Raw genomic sequence first — 17,568 nt, 5'->3', positions numbered from 1 at the left:
TTTGCAAGCTCTTGCGGGGCCACATGAAATGAAGTCGCGGGCCGGATTTGGCCCCCGGGCCTTGAGTTTGAGACCCCTGATCTAGAACAAAGTATAAGAGCTTTGAGAGTGAACCAGAAAAACACAGTGGTCATAAAACCAAAACAAGCATGCCTATAATCAGCAGCAACTCCATTTAGAACATTCATTCTGTTGGCCACTATGCATTTATTAACTTTGTTGTGTAAAATAAATTCCAAAAAAATACAATCAAATATGTGAAAAGTGTATTAGTGCTTTTATATCTTGCCAGTTCACTATGGCCGTACTAACAACCCCAGAAGAAGATACATGTTTTGTCATCTCCTTCAGAGTTTCTTCCAATTGCCTGTTTTCCTGTCAATAAAAGGCATCTGATGGCCTTATATGGGTCTGACGTCACTGCTTTCAAGTGCCAACACCATGCAATCCTTGCCATTGACTGACATTTCCCCTAGATTTTTATTTAGATCAAATGACATTGAATTTGTCAGTGAGTAATTAACTGAACATTACTGTAGAATCATACCGCACACACCTTCCAGGGAAGGAAATATAGTCAGCTTTGTGACCAAGAGCTTTCTATATGAGTTCCTTTAATTGTATTCTTCCTCTTTTGCAAAACAGGGTTTTCCCGGTTCTCTGGCCTCTGTGAGGAGACCGACCAATCATCTTGTTACACGAGTCCCTGTCTAAACTGCCAATAACATAATGATGTTTCTGGAGCTTTCATGATTGGTCACATCCTGAGATACTGAGCGAGGTGTGAAAGAGAACAGGTAGATATTATTATCCATCATCACAGACTAAAGAGTAGTTGCTTTGAAAATGCAACACATGTGAACGTTTTATTTCAACTTGCAATGTTTTAGTATGTTTGCTTTTCAATTGCAAGCGTAATTATAGCACATCACTTAAATAACACATCACTTAAATAACACTTCGATCCGGATGACTTTTTTGAAGTGAAGATTATACCTATTATGTTTTCAATCTAGGTCGTAGAGATAATTTCCCAAAAATACTATACTGTACTAAACAAGACGTTTTCAAACGGAAACAATTGTGAGGTCACAGCTAGAACAATTTAATCAGTGGAATTTGCTATTATCAGGCCGGTCTGCGGTTCACACTGATCCCACTCAGGTTCAGAAAGTTCCAGTGAAAATAGGATTTCCTGTATGACACCCATGGTTAAGTTAAGTACAACGTCATGATAGACCGCATAATACAGCTCTGAAAGTGAGCACTCAAAGCATTCTGAAAGTAGGAGTACAAAGTGAACCCTTGAATACTATTTGGAATACCCAAAGATTTAACACCATGTTTTGCATCCTTTTTGAGTTAGATTCTGGTCATATATAAAGGTTTCTTCGTCATTGTTATGATAACAGGTGGTCGGAGTTAGTGATGAAGTTGGTACTAAGTCTGTCGTATATGTGGTACATTTGTAAATTTACAAACACAAAAGTAGTACTGGTTTAGGATGAAAACAGTATTTAAAATAGTTGTGCGTTAAAAGTTCGTAACAACCTAATACATGCTAACAACTAAGAAAACATTTAATTGAATAAACCTTGATTACAGTCTAAAAATAAATGTCTATCACGTGACAGTTAATAAGTTAGAAAAGGTAACAATAACTTGTAAATACATTTTCAGAGTGTTTACACATTTACTTTGGATACTACATTTCAAGGATTTTTTTTTCTTGTAAATGTGATGTCAAATTGATAATAGGATTTTAATAATCATATACTAGCTAAATAAATTGGTCCATTTGATGAACCTATGAAGCCATATACCTTTATTCTCAAATGTATAAACCAGCTTGTAAGCTGATCTGGAATCACCTGGCTCGCTCATGATTTAACTTCACAGGAACACATATTTGTGTACCTCATCATTCTTAGTCTCCCACATTACAGAAGAAAGACCAAACCTGGAATCTTTAAATATCTGAGCTAAGAGTAATCGCAAAAATGTGGCGTGACTTTCGACAGCGGCCTATCTGCGAGATGCTGGACTCACCAGAGCGTGGTCGAAGCTGAAGGTGCTGATGTAATAGGCCGAGATGTCGCTGTCTGCCAGAGGCTGAGATATCTGGGCCACTATTCCACATTCATCTGAAAAACAGAGGGAGAGTGGAGGATAAATGCATTCATATAAGTATCACATAATAAACAGCTGTTATTAAGCCAAATTAAGGATTTTTAAAATGCCTGGAAATGTCATCACATAATAATGTAAAATATCTTATTTTCAATTGGTAACATTTTGTTTTAAGTATGTTAGGTAATAAGACAAAAACAAGATCCATGTGAGGTAAAATATTGGAGTGTAATAGAAAAACAAGGAAATGACACTACTAGTGGTCCCATTACACCTCAACTGGCTGAATAATAAATAAGTTATAACAAAATAAATAAATTGAACACAGCAAGTGATAAAAAAGACATTTAGTTTAAATTATATCTCCGTCAACATTAAGCCTTAGAAAATAAAGAAATGATACAACTGCCATTACAACTTGACAGCAAAAACTCTTTAGACAATATTAGAACAATCCTGTCACATGTTCCAGTAAATCAAACAGCTTGTGTTTCCATTTTAATACATCCTTAATGTATTGGCTTGCTAGGTCTGAAAGGTACGCAGGATTTGTCTGGACATGTGTTTGCATAACTGCAAAGATTTCTGATGTGATGTCAGATACCACTTGATCCAATTCCATTTCAATGTAAATACTGCTATATTTTACGATATTTTTTTAATGTTATTATAGTTTTCTATCTGTGTTTTACATTTTAGTTTTACGTATGCACCAAAACACCAAGTCAAATTCCTCGTACGTGTCAACCTAGCTGGTAATAAACCTGCTTCTGATTCTGATCAATGTCAGCAGGGGAAGCAGATCCAGAAACAGGTTGGACTGTACCATATAAGTGATGCGCACTAACCTTGTTAGAGCCAGTATAAGAAAGGCCACCTTATTGTGACGTCTGTAGTCAACACACTAAAAGACTACAACTCACACGGGGCCTGCGCTAAAGTGACAGTGACGGGCAACCTGCTAGAAAGACGCCGTTGAGGAACAGTTTTTAACTTACCCTTTAAGTTATTAAGTTATATAAGCCTTATCAAGAAAGAAAGAATACCTAAGTTGTTTGTTATTTTATTTTAGCCTTGCCTATTTGTTTTGAATATTGTAAAGGCCTCTTTTCTTTGTTGCATGTGTAAAAGTTTGTTATTTTATTTTGAGCAAACACATCGCATAACATCATCTACACCATCGGAGGCCAAGCAAATCTTCAACTGTAAGTAATATAAAGGAAGAAAACAAGTTAAAAATGTCTATTTAAGGTGTCTAGTGGCTTGATAGATAAGCAAGGAAGGAAGCCACGACAAACCTGTACATAGATTACTATGTGATTAAGTCTTTTAAAGAAAGCAGCCTTACCAAAGCCCAGCGGCTGTCCCCCGATACGAACCATTCGCCACAGCTCCCCAGAGGAGCTGGTGAAGAGGAGGTCAGCAGGAAACCTGCAGCACAGAGATCAAGCTGAGGTCTCCCGGACAACCGAGAGCAGACATACACAGAGACATTTCAGAAATGGAGTAGGCAATATCCTTTAATGCAAGCCCCAGATATAAGCTAGCAAATATTGACATCCGCAAAGCAGAGACACAACAAAAAAGGGAAACAATTGACTTGCTAGCTGTAGTATGTAATCAAGGAATGTGCTTTTTTAAGGTGTCAAGATTATGCTTTTCCTTACTGTCTCTGAGCCTCGGTGTCCATCACCAGTGAGATGTAGCCATCGATGAGGGAGAAGGAGAAGAACTTGATGCAGTCCAAACCCTGGTTGGCAGCATCCTCCTTAGGACTGCAGAGGAGAAGAGGCCATTGGTGAGACATTACCGAGCAAAGAGACGAGGAGAAGAGAAAAGCATTATTCAAAAGGAATAGAACCAAAACAATGAAATAGTTCCAAAATGTGATTCAATATTGTAAATAATTTGGATCTATATTATAATCAGAGTGTGTGAAAGACATGTGGCTGTGTAGGTAGGAGTGTATTTCATTTCAAATGTTGCAACTCTAGTAATGCAAGCGTTCCTATTAGTGGTTCTTCCTCTAAGGCAGGGGTGTCCAAACTGTTTTCACTGAGGGCCACACATGCCCCTTTCACACCAGCGCCTTTTCAGCTCCGGCTCGGAGCTGGAGCTGAAAAGCGCCGGGTTTTCCTGTTCACACCGCAGCGGCGCCGGCTCTTAGCTCTGGAATCCGCTTCATTTCCAGCTCCAAAAAATTGTCGGTCCAGAGGCAAGAGCTTTGGAGCTAAGAGGCGACGTCGCTTACGTCTCTCTTACGTCGAGGCGTGCAGGAAACTAAACCCACCTCCCATGGGTCGACTGTTATGCCTGCCTACAAGCAGTAGTGCCTATAAACACACTTTATAAAGTCAGGCAACACTAACCAGGCTTCGTGTGATTCTGTTTATTTGTGCCTTACTTTGACCATCCGTTCGCTGTTATCGATCATTGTGGAGAGAGGCAGACGTGTTGTTTTGTATTATTGCAGCTATCGGATGCAAGTAGTCAGTTTAGCTTCGGTTGCTATGCTAACATCACCCGTTTTATAACAGAGAAACTTGCATAACAGCGTTGTGATACCAAACAGTGTCAATTCAGACTGACACACATTCACTTAGGCTAAGGGGAACTGGGGATATGCATCAGCTGCTTGTGTGAGTCGGACAGTGAATACTTTAGAGCGGCCGCTGCAGTGTGAGCTAACCGGGAGCTAACGGGAGAATAAACTCCTGTGGAAGAGCAGCACTGCAGCGGTCGGTAAATGCTGCAGAAACACATTAATAAACAATGAACCACGGCACTCTGGAGAAAAGTATAAGGTTGGAGAAGTCGTTATTCAATTTATTCTGGCTTCGTGTGATTAAAAGCAACACGATCATCGACCCGACGCAGTTGTTGTTGTTGTTGTGAGCGCTGTAATGGCTGCCGTTGGGGAGCAAATCAGCGAAGTAAACGGTGACGTCATGACGCAGCAAGGGCAGCTCTGGGGCACCAGTGGGCGGTGTGCACAGAGCGGGAGCTGAAAAGGGAAACCGGAGCTGAACCAGAAAAGCTCCCGCTCGGAGCTAGAAACTGAAAAGCGCTGGTGTGAAAGCCGCAATACAGAAAAACATACGAAGGGCTGGGCCACTCACTAGAGGTGAGTTATACTCCCTCATAAGTTAAGTTATAAGTTAGCAAAACCAATCAAATACATTCAATGACGCTTGATATTTGAATATAAAGAGCCTACATCACAGCTCTCCATAGGGTTTCTTTTATTTTGTTACAAAAAGTGTTGGCAGCTCATTCCTTAAAAAGTGGAGCACGCTCATGAACTGTTTGCCGGAGCCTCGCAGCGGAGTTACTGCGGAGCGCATAAAGCAGACCTTTCATGCGATAGTAGAGCGAACAGGTACAGGAGGGGTAGTTAATCGATCGCAGATGGCATCGTGTTCGCGGACGGATAAACAAATATTAAACCTAGATGGGTCGCGAAATATACTTTGGTGGACGTTATGTTTGGGAAACCCTGTACATTATAAGACACATACAAGTTTCATGTGTGGGACATATTCCATTATACTTTTAGAATTTGCCAATTAAAAATGTAGTTTGGATACCCCTGCCCTAAGGGCTTGTAAATGAAACTTCTTGCAAAAAGAAAACCCTAACGTAATTAAATCATTTTGATTCTAAAAATGGAACAAGAAAGCAAAAAAGAAAAGAAAAATATATGTATGGAAATTAGCCTGGACAATAATGCACATGTGTAATGTTTATAAATAATTGATTGTGACAAATTATCTAATTTTCGCCTCATGTTAGTAAACAGATGTGAAGCGATTACCTGTGTCTGTTTGTGAAACAGTTAGTGAGCTGATGCCTTGTTAGGATCACGTGCTGCCCCCTTGTGTTTTACAGAGGTAATGCGGTGCTGTGAACCACTCACCTGTTGGAATAAAAGAGCACGTCGATGAGCGTGGTGGCGATGGACGGCAGAGTGTCCGGGTCCAGAGACATGACACAGAACTGGTTCTTAGGGATCACCACCGGGTGGACCGTGGGCTGGATGGCTGCGGAGTGAAAAGGAAGCATTGGTTTGTGGGAAAAGCTCAAAGTGTTTTCAGGTGAAAGCCTCCACAGATATATTCAATTCAAGTTTATTTATATAGCCCAAAATCACAAATCCTATTTGTCTCAGAGGGCTTCACAAGTCAACAAAAACAATTGGTAATGTAAACGTATCGTATAAGATCAATGTGAAAATAACAATTTAAAAAGAAACATAACACAATGACACAAATACAGTTAGAGTACAATAAATACAATTCCATAAAACGAAGGGTCCATGAGGATGTATAAAAAGTCTTAACTGTACGCTGTACTAAAAAGGAAAGTCTTTAACCTACTCTTAAATGTGTGGACACTGTCGGCCTCCCTAATCGTCACTGGAAGTTGATTCCAGAGGAACGGGGCTTGTTAGCCGAAAGCTCTAGCACCTGACCTTGTTTTGTGGACTCTGGGAACCATCAACAGACCTGCACTCTGGGATCGTAATGCCCTAGAGGGGCAATAGGAGGCTAAAAGATCCTGTAGGTAGGATGGTCCCTAACCATTTAGCACTTTGTATGTGAGTAAAAGTATTTAAAAATCAATCCTGGACTTAACTGGTAGCCAGTGTGCTGACTCGCTTTTTGCTTAAGATATTTTTCAATTGAATTAACCAAAAGTAAATGTTAAGAAATGTATTACGTAGCATTTAAATGGTCATGTCTGGCACTTTGGGGCCCAAGTATACCAATTGAGAAAACTTTGAACAACTTGATTGTTTTTGGTAGTACATATTTTGTTAACTTCTACTTCATTACTGAAAAAAAGACATGTGAGGTTTTCTCGCTCCATGTTTCATTATTTTATTCGTAGGCCTTTAATCAAAAATCTGAAAAAAATCACATTCCTCTATAAACGCACACAAGTTTGACTAAGTATGTTTTAAAGTGTGAGCTGCATTTTGATCACTATTGTGCCAAAAGTTTGTCAGTGAGTGCAATCTGTAAAACAAAAGCTTGTGAACATTTCCAAAGTAGTCAAACATGTGTCAAGTAAAATCCTTTTTGTTCTTTGATGTTTTCATAAAGCCGTGATCTTGAAGATGCAAAGATATGAAAGATTATGAAAGGGTGTCGATATATTCCATTATTGTTCTCGCTCTTCGTACAGCATGTTCTGTACTTTGTACAAATCACTTCCTGTGGAGGACACAGCATGTTTGTAACCCGGTGCGGACCCAGCCTGTTTCTTTTTGTCATATAATATTTGTTTAAGCCAAACATAGCTTTGTTAAGATCATCAGGAGTCCTTCAACAGCAGGTTCCTTTAGCTAGAAACACATATTCTATTTTCTCTCATGGCGCTATTAAAAAAAGAAAAAGAGAAGCTGTCTTTGCTTTTTAGAGGAACACTGAATGAAAAAGAGGCTGGCAGGTAGAGCACATTAATACATTCACAAAGTATTCATATCTAAAGTGATTTATTAAACTGCTTTCTAATCTAAATGTAAAAATAGGTATGTAATATGTAATATCTTAAAGCAGTTGTGAATTGAATACAGTATATAATAAATGTTCATACAGCCTATTTATGTTAAGGCCTTGCTCATCTGGTAATGTGACCACCTTACATTCAAATATTAACTGTTGAGAAACAATGTTTTTAAGAAACAGAAATGATTCATGTTTCACTTGCATCTTATTACATTGTTTTAAGGTCACTTCCTTTTCTCAGAAACCTGAAGGTGGTGCTAGAGGATCTTTTGTAGTTTCCCTTTCCTGTCGTGTGTTCTATACGTTTTTGTGCATATAAAAGGTCTGCAAAGGCTAAAATCCAGAAGTTCCCTCCAGAAGGAGTTGCTCTCCCCCCCTGCCTGAAACACCTCCATTGGACTCCTTTTTGTACCTCTGTTACATAATGACATCACTATGTAACATTCGCGCTACTATTGGCTAACGCTCCATTGTAAGTGATAGGCCAAGGGGCAGGACTTCTCTAAGCCGTTGACCAATCACAACAGAGCCGGCCAGCAAACCAATCAGAGCAGACTGGGCTCTGGTTTCAGACAGAGGGTGAAAAGAGGTGCAGCAGCACAGGCAGTATGAGAACAATAAAGATCTTTTTAAACATTAAAGCATGGACACATGTCCCAGTAGAGGATCAAAATACAATTATAAAACCTGAAAGGAGCACAATAGGGCCCCTTTAACTTTCCCCCCTGAGACGAGCTTGATCAATACCTGAGAGGTAAGTGAGCTCATATCGAACAAAGTGACCTCTACCTTCTTTGCCGTTCTTCTGGAGGCCGTTGGGGACATCCTGACAGTGTATGGGGACCGACTCTCCTCCCACCTCCTTGTAGATATTGAACTCCTCCTCCAGAGTGCTGATGACTACAGACAGGTCTTTCTCTTTCACCTACACAACAAAGACGTGGATCATGAATATTGTTTAATCTACGGTGGGTGTATTATGTAGTCAGTGTACATAATGTAGTTTCAGCCAACACTGGTTCACTTTCAGACATTATTATTAAACTTGCTGACACAAACGTCTGTCAAGCTGTGATCTATTTTTGCCCACTTAACACTTTCACAAGTAATACAACAACTAACTGCCATCAGCTCATTATTGCCGAGTGGATAAAAAGGCTTCTTTTGTCTGGCAGAGCTCAGTAGGTGAAAGGCTTCACTGCGAGATTAGAAGTCTGGAGTTTTTTGTATACGTTTAGATTTTGAAAAACTGCTCCAGACGTCTATAAATTATACAACGTCCTACTGTGCCTCTTTTATTTTAACAAGGTACTTAGGCTGGAGTGCAATAGAGTGGAGCAGAAATAAAAGCATGCAAGTAGACAGGGCTCACCAGGATGAAGTCAGTCTGATAGGTGGAGAGCATGAAGACAGAGACGTGCTGCTCGGCCAGAGGGGCGATGACCGACTTGGCGATCTTGGTCACGCCGACAGCCTGCGAGCTGCTGGAGGCGTTGCCGTTGGAGGCCACGTTGAGTGGCAGCCAGATGGAGCCTTCCACCATCAGATGCTCTGAGGGCTGGAGCTCTGAGTGGGGTGGAGGAGAGAAACGTTGCCTTTATGAAAATGTATCTCATTGAACATGTTCAATTTAGAGTGGCAAAGAAGATGTCAGATTAAAACCTAAATCATTTTTATCAAGGTTTTTTTTTTTTGTCAAAGGAGCATTTCAAAGACGTTTTATTTAGCTGAAGGTTATTACTACACATTCAAATTTAGCCATTTAGACATTGTTGATACATTTTTTATACGGGCATGCCATCCCATCTTTTACACAGCGTGAATAGATGAGTATTGTTGCCTTTATCAATTAAATTAAGCATATACAGTGGAGCAAAAAAGTATTTAGTCAGCCACCAATTGTGCAAGTTCTCCCACTTAAAAATATGAGAGAGGCCTGTAATTTTCATCCTAGGTATACCTCAACTATGAGAGACAAAATGAGAAAAGAAAATCCTAAAAATCACATTGTAGGATTTTTAATGAATGAATTGGTAAATTCCTCGGTAAAATAAGTATTTGGTCATCTACAATCAAACAAGATGTCTGGCTCTCACAGACCTGTAACTTCTTCTTTAAGAGCCTCCTCTGTCCTCCACTCGTTAACTGTATTAATGGCACCTGCTTGAACTCGTTATCAGTATAAAAGACACCTGTCCACAACCTCAAACAGTCACACTCCAAACTCCACTATGGCCAAGACCAAAGAGCTGTCAAAGGACACCAGAAACAAAATTATAGACCTGCACCAGGCTGGGAAGACTGAATCTGCAATAGGTAAGCAGCTTGGTGTGAAGAAATCAACTGTGGGAGCAATTATTAGAAAATGGAAGACATACAAGACCACTGAAAATCTGCCTCGATCTGGAGCTCCACGCAAGATCTCACCCCGTGGAGTCAAAATGATCACAAGAACGGTGAGCAAAGATCCCAGAACCACACGGGGGGACCTAGTCAATGACCTGCAGAGAGCTGGGACCAAAGTAACAAAGGCTACCATCAGTAACACACTACGCCGCCAGGGACTCAAATCCTGCAGTGCCAGACGTGCCCCCCTGCTTAAGCCAGTACATGTCCAGGCCCGTCTGAAGTTTGCTAGAGAGCATTTAGATGATCCAGAAGAGGATTGGGAGAATGTCATATGGTCAGATGAAACCAAAATAGAACTTTTTGGTAAAAACTCAACTAGACGTGTTTGGAGGAGAAAGAATGCTGAGTTGCATCCAAACACCATACCTACTGTGAAACATGGGGGTGGAAACATCATGCTTTAGGGCTGTTTTTCTGCAAAGTGATTTTCTGGATTTTTTTTCCCGCATTCTGTCTCTCATAGTTGAGGTATACCTAGGATGACAATTACAGGCCTCTCTCATCTTTTTAAGTGGGAGAACATGCACAATTGGTGGCTGACTAAATACTTTTTTGCCCCACTGTATATGCAGTTTTTTAAACAAAAAAAACTAGGGGATATATTCCTGTGCCGATGCCATTTTTTTGGCCTCCATCAATTTTCACAAATTTAAATCTTATCTAGACTTAAAAGTAGTGCTGTTGCATGATGGTTTGTTGAGAAACAAGACATCAGAGCTCTAATGAATCAAGAAAGACAGTTTAATCAAAAATAAACTTCTGCAAAACTGATGCACTCATATCTAGAGGGAAAAATAATTGACAGCACACACCAAACAGTCAAACTGCACAAGTGATTATTTTTTACAGCAATTACACTTGGTTACTTCAAAATAAAAGCCCCCTTGCAATGAAGTGTTCAGCATCTGCAGCCCATTACTATTTTATGTTACTGCTGATGTAATCGTTATTTTTGTGAAGGTGTGAAATATGAGGCAGCTTTAAGAAACGACTTCCTCATGATTGCTGTTTAGTGTTACAGAGACACACACTTCCTCCTGTCTCTTCGTTCACCATGGAGACCTAAAACGTCCTTGCTATTTATACCGCACAGTTCAACTGAAGTGTGTGAACCTGATACCAATGCATTAGACACGCGGCTCCTAGTAGGTGGTAAAGAAGGGTCAGAGTTCAAACGGCCGTCTTTCCCTTAGACTTGGCTGTAGCAACCGAAAGTCTGCAAGCCAGAAAATGAAAGTCACTGTTCCAAATGTAGAATACATTACCCGTCCTGTTGTCCTGGTGTCATTTTTGACCCCAAAAGGAAATCTATTGCTGTCAAAAATAGGTTTTTAATTCATCAAATGGTCTGAAAATTATAGGGGTTGTTCAATACTATGCTCTTAACGATTACAATACATTTGAAGTAATTTCATTGAATTATGGGTGTTTTATTGTATTTTATAACACCTTAAGCCCTCTGGGGTCAAAAATGACCCCGCAGGACAAAGTGGAGCAATGAGGCACATTTTTTCAGCATAATGCTGCAACAACCCCCTGCCTGCTCCTCGGGGGGGGGGGGGGCACATTTTATGTATAGGATCAAGCAATTTTTAGATCAACAAAAAATCATAAACAAAAAAGATAAACGAAAAATAAACAGGCCTTTTCTCACGGTTGCTGGGGCATTTCACCTTTTAGTCCCTCCCTCCTTACCAGTCACCAATGCGCATGATGTGTGTGTGCTCTGCTCTGTGTTTGTGTCTGTCCGACACCGGCATTTGTTTTCAAATGACCATGAACAGTAATTTACACACATCTGGCTAACTCCATAGGTAGTGTTGGGTGTTCCCAAAATAAATGTGTTTAATCTTAATCTCGATGTAGTGCTAAATGCTGTCGGACGTGCACCGGAACGAACGTCACTATCATAATATCTTCTGAAAACAAAAGCCAGTCACACTCTCTCACACACACACACACACACACACACACACACACACACACACACACACACACACACACACACACACACACACACACACACACACACACACACACACACACACACACACACACACACACACACACACACACACACACACACACACACACACACACACACACACACACACACACACACACACACACACACGACATATAGGATCAATCAATTGTTAGATCAACAAAATCATAAACAAAAAAGATAAACGAAAAAACAGGCCTTTTCTCACGGTTGCTTTTAGTCCCTCCCTAGTTACGGCACACTCACATACACACCTATGATGTATTGTATGTATTGGATCAATCGATTGTCAAGTCAAAAACAAACAAATTTTCTCACAAATGTTGGGGCATTTCACATTTTATTCTGAGAGAGACAGGCAGCAAAATGAGGAGGCAGAAACATTTGACTGTGGAGGAGGTTCATGAGCTAATCTTTAACCGTGTTATGGAGGAAAAATCAATCGATGAGGAGGATTCAGGGTCAGAAGAGGAGGAGACTCATGAAGAGGTGATCGATGTAAGTTACAGACCAAATTCTTCCTCTGAAGAAGCCCCCACATTGCCCGCTTCTGAAATGGAAGAAGGTTTTGAAATGGAGGAAAATGAATATGAAGAGGTAGAATCAGAAATGGAAGAAGTGTCAGAAGTGGAGGACCGCACTTATTTTGAGGAAGTGGAAGAATCCACTGATGAGGAAGAATCTGAGGAAGAGGACCCAGCTGAGATGGAGGAATATTTCCAATCTAAGAATGAAAAAATGATCTGGTTTTCCATCCCTCCCTGTGACGGACGTCGCATGGTAACAGCAGAGAAAGCAGAGAGAGAGACAAGCCGCCAGGGTCCAACCCTGTATGCAAGGTCTCGTATTGACGACATAAAGTCTGCTTTTTATCTGTTTCTGCCCAAGGCCATCGAAGAGTCAGTGCTGAACATGACTAACAAGGAGGGGCAGCGTGTTTATGGGAAAAAAATGGAGAAAGATGGATCAAATGGACCTGCAGGCAAACGTGGGTTTGTTGGTTCTAGCTGGAGTGTACCGATCCAGCAAAGAGGCTACAGCAAGTCTATGGAGTGCAGAGTCTGGTAGGGCAATTTTACGTGCTACCATGACACTTAAAATGTTTCATAAAATCTCCACACAAATGCAATGCATTATCCTTTCCATAAATAATATTATTAACATTATGAATAATAAATGTGAAATACCTTGTCAAGGTTATCGACACCCCCTTTGTTGTGATTGTAATCTTCGATGATTTGGGGCTTTTTGTCATCCCTGTCGCTCACAGCTGCATCCCGATGCAGAGTGCTCATCAGAAGAACATTTCTCTGTTTTTTGGGGAGATAGGACACCAGAGCATGGGTCTCGGTGAAAGCAAACTTTGATGAGAAACGAGCCCTGTCCGCTTTTGACACCAGTGCAGGGGGAAGCTCAGGTTTATTTCTCCTTACTGTTCCCACCATGAACAGCTTTCTTTTCAGCAGCGCCAGGCCAAGGGCATGTGAAGTAAAGAAGTTGTCACAGGTTATCGTTTTTCCCTGGAGGCCTTCTGTCATGTCAAGGACAACTCGCATGCCCTGATTTTTTTCTGACGTCCCACCAGCAGGTTTGCCAGTGTATATCTGCATATTCCATGCGTAGCTTGACCTGGCATCGCATGCTGCCCATATTTTTATCCCATATTTCCCTGGTTTGCTTGGGATATACTGTTTGAATGGACAGCGACCTCTGAATGGGACCAGGCGCTCATCGACAGTCACATTAGTGCCTGGATTGTACATTATTGGCAGGAGAGACACCCACGTGTCCCGAACGTCTCGAATTGGAGCAAGTTTGTCTCGTGCCCGGCGATCTTTTCTTGTGTCTTTGTCATCAAATCTTATGACTCTGTAGGAAATAAACATACATTTCTGAATATGTTTTGGTTTGTTTATTTTGTTTCAAGGTTACCAGTGTGTACACGTGCAAAAGAATAACAGCCCGTTGGCCCCTAGTTGTCTTCTTCAACATTCTTGATGTGCCTGCATACAATTCCTTTGTCCTGTGGTCTGAGATCAACCCAGCCTGGAATCAGGGGAAGTGCAACAAGAGGAGGCTGTTCATGGAGGAGCTTGGACAACAACTTGTGATACCTCACATCCAGCGACACAAGGTCAGCATTAAGCTTCATTTATGTTGGTCTTCCTTCTGTAGTGTCCTCACAATTTGAACTTTTTGTATTTGCACTGTGATTTATTATAATAAAGTTTGACTTGACAGGTTATTCGCCGCACGCCAGCCGCTGCCAGTTTGGTTATGGAGGTCCAGCAGTTCTGCTCCAGCTCTACCTCTGCAGCAGCTACCCGTCACCCAGCTCCCACTCGCCCAGCTCCCGCTCGCCAAGCTCCCCCTCCTGACCCATCACCCAAAAGGAGCAGGTGCAAATTCTGCCCTCGCCAGATAGATGTCAAAACCAAGAAAATGTGCCAAAGATCACACCATTGTTACCTGCCCTGCATGCAACTGAGGGCACATTAAATGTGTAACACAGAAATGCGTGAGGTTTCCACTTTAAATTCTTGAAATAACAGTCAAGCAAGACGGGGTCAAAAATGACCCCAGGGGGCACAAGGTGTCCCCCAAGGATCAGTCCTCGGCCCCACCCTTTTCACCATATACATATCCCCCCTTGGTCGTGTCATCAGCCGGCATGGAATATCTTTCCATTGCTATGCTGATGACACACAGCTCTAAATCAGAGCTAACCCAACCCCCTCTGCACCTCTGCCATCATCCACAATAACCACATGCCTGGAGGAGATAAAGGTGTCGATGAAGCACAACTTCCTCCAGCTAAACAGCTCCAAGACTGAAGCCATTCTTATTGGCACTCCACATCAGGTCCGTTCATCCATCACCAGCATCACCTTCTCCGGTCAGAACATTCCACTCTCACCAACGGTTACCAATCTGGGAGTTAAAATGGATCCTCACCTGACCTTTGAGGCCCACATCAAGCAAGACCTCTTTCGACCACCTGAGAAATATTGCGAAACTCCGCCCCACACTCAGTCAGCCAGATGCTGAAAAGCTTGTCCACGCCTTTGTCTCCTCCAGGCTGGACTACTGTAACGCACTTCTCATTGGGATTCCTAGCAAGAACATCCAGAAGCTGCAATACATCCAAAACACCTCTGCTAGGATCCTGATGAGAGTGCGGAAGTACGAACACATCACACCCATCCTCAAATCACTGCACTGGCTCCCGGTCTCACTCAGGATTGACTACAAAAACACCCTCTTCACTCATCAGTGCATATATGGAAATGCTCCCTCCTACATCAAGGAATTGCTCACCCCACAAACCTCCACGAGGAACCTACATTCAGTAAAGGCAAACCTCCTCATCCCATCAAGGACAAAACTGAAGACCATGGGAGACCGAGCCTTCTGCTCTGCAGCTCCCAGACTGTGGAATGCCCTCCCAAACCAGCTGAGGACACCACAGACTGTGGAGGCTTTCAAAAAAGCATCTTTTTAGAATAGCCTTTAACTAGATTTTTAAATCCCCCACATTATGCCATGCCGGCATGAATGTCACAGCTTTTATTATGTTGTTCTAATTGTTTTTAAATTGTTTTTTATTGTTTTTGTTGTTTTGTTTCACCCTTTTTAATTTTGTAGCACTTTGAGTTTTGTTTACGCAAATGAAAAGTGCGCTTATAAATAAAATATATTATATTATTAAGGTATGATTATGTGTTGTCATTAAAAAATATATAAATTATTCAAAAAGGGCATCCTTACTAAACTTTGACATATACCAGTCTCTGATAAGACAAATAGTCACAATACGATATGTTCAAATTATTAAATAGTTTCATTTATTTTTTAACTCAGAAAACGGTAACATTTCATATAAAAAAAGTCTTTTGGCCCTAAATTCCAAAACAAAGGGAAAAATGTGTGGTATTGGGTTGGACTGAAGCAAAACTAAAGGTGTAACACAAAATTGATTGACATTTCTTACTTTATGCTTGAAATAACAGTCAAGCAAGACGGGGTCAAAAATGACCCCAGAGGGCACAAGGTGTGATTATGTGTTGTCATTAAAAAAATATAAATTATTCAAAAAGGGCATCCTTACTAAACTTTGACATATACCAGTACCAGATAAGACAAATAGTCACAATACAATATGGTCAAATTAATTCATTGTTTCAATTTGTTTTTATCAGAAAATGGTATAATTTCATATAAATAAGGGTCTATCGGCCCTAAATTCCAAAACTGAGGGAAAAATGTGTGGTAATTGTACTGAAGTAGAACTAAAGGTGTAACACAAAATTGATTCACATTTGATTCACATTTTATACATTATGCGTTAAATATCAGACAAGCAAGATGGGGTCATTTTTGACCCCAGAGGGCACAAGGTGCATAGTAATCGGGAGGACATTACGCTTCCTAGGTCTTAACACACTATTCTTTGCATGCTTGAAATGTGTCTTTATTTAAAGTCTCATACACCTTTAAAGGAGATGTACTACTTTTTCGTTATGGTTCAGCTAGCCATTTTTTTTAACCACATGGTTTCTACCTCCTGCGGTGAATACAGATTTTTCTTTGCTCTCCTTCAAAGAGCCACAGTTCTGGTTGGCATAATTTGTCACAATTTGACGGCCCCTTGTGGCTTCTACACTAGCTTTCACCTCTTAAAATAGGCACTCGGTTAGAAGGAGAGCAAAGGAGACAGAGAGAAACAGAGCACCCGGAGGCAACATATGTCTTTGTAACTACATCCATGTGAAAGGACCAGACAGAAATGTCTGGATGCTGAGTGGGTGGGACATGTACACAGTAAGCTATACTGTGGACTCTGACCTGGAAGTGTATTCAGGCAGGAGGGGCAACACATAAATAGAGGACAAACACATAGGCCCATTCCCAAACCGCTGCTGTATTTACTCCCTCCATCTGACAGGAGGGAGCCTCGTTGAGCTGCGAGTGTGGCTACAGACGGAGGTCACTCCATCACGGAGGGGTAGGGTCGAGGGAGTGGTTTGGGATTGGGCCATACTTTGATAATTGATACATCTATCCATTGTGAAGTCAACTTGAAAAATCCTCACAGGAGATCAAGGGGTTAAAAAGTCGGGCTGATTGAGAGAGTGGCAGCTGTCTGAAATCAGTCTCTAATTGCTAATCAGCGTCGCTGCACCTTTAAAAGCAACCCACCTGAAAGAAGAGCAGTAATCAAAGCTGGAAAGGGACAAACTAAAAAGCGTGCCTCCAGCAGCAGCAGCAACGAACCAGCAGAATAAATGTCGAAGAAGCAGCACTGGTGCAGCCATAAAAAGCTGGAGAAGCGGCCGATGAGAGACAAACTGTGTGTTTAGTCAAGTCATACAACTTACCGTTCGTGGCGCACCTTAGAACGTGCGTTCTAGTTCAGTGTAATTTGTTTGTTTGATGTCCTCAAGCTAAAGCAACATGATTGTTGATTTAAAAACGAGTGTGTTTTGTTTATTGAGATATGTAGATTGGTAAAAA

At 41.2% G+C, this 17,568-nt stretch overlaps 1 protein-coding gene across 1 annotated transcript in view; it reads right to left on the bottom strand.

Annotated features, from left to right (window-relative positions):
- Nucleotides 1-17,568, bottom strand: part of castor1 (cytosolic arginine sensor for mTORC1 subunit 1) — a 37,137-nt gene that overhangs the window by 1,536 nt on the left and 18,033 nt on the right. Inside the window, exons 3-8 of the mRNA XM_034091906.2 lie at nucleotides 9,013-9,206; nucleotides 8,430-8,565; nucleotides 6,047-6,170; nucleotides 3,798-3,905; nucleotides 3,479-3,561; nucleotides 2,050-2,144 (exon numbers count right to left, since the gene is read on the bottom strand). Of these exons, the coding sequence (XP_033947797.1) occupies nucleotides 2,050-2,144; nucleotides 3,479-3,561; nucleotides 3,798-3,905; nucleotides 6,047-6,170; nucleotides 8,430-8,565; nucleotides 9,013-9,206 (740 nt within the window). The remainder of the gene's footprint in view (nucleotides 1-2,049; nucleotides 2,145-3,478; nucleotides 3,562-3,797; nucleotides 3,906-6,046; nucleotides 6,171-8,429; nucleotides 8,566-9,012; nucleotides 9,207-17,568) is intronic.

This window comes from Pseudochaenichthys georgianus, chromosome 9 (assembly GCF_902827115.2).
Source record: "Pseudochaenichthys georgianus chromosome 9, fPseGeo1.2, whole genome shotgun sequence".
Classification (NCBI taxonomy): domain Eukaryota; kingdom Metazoa; phylum Chordata; class Actinopteri; order Perciformes; family Channichthyidae; genus Pseudochaenichthys; species Pseudochaenichthys georgianus.
This window is presented reverse-complemented; position numbering and strand designations above follow the sequence as displayed.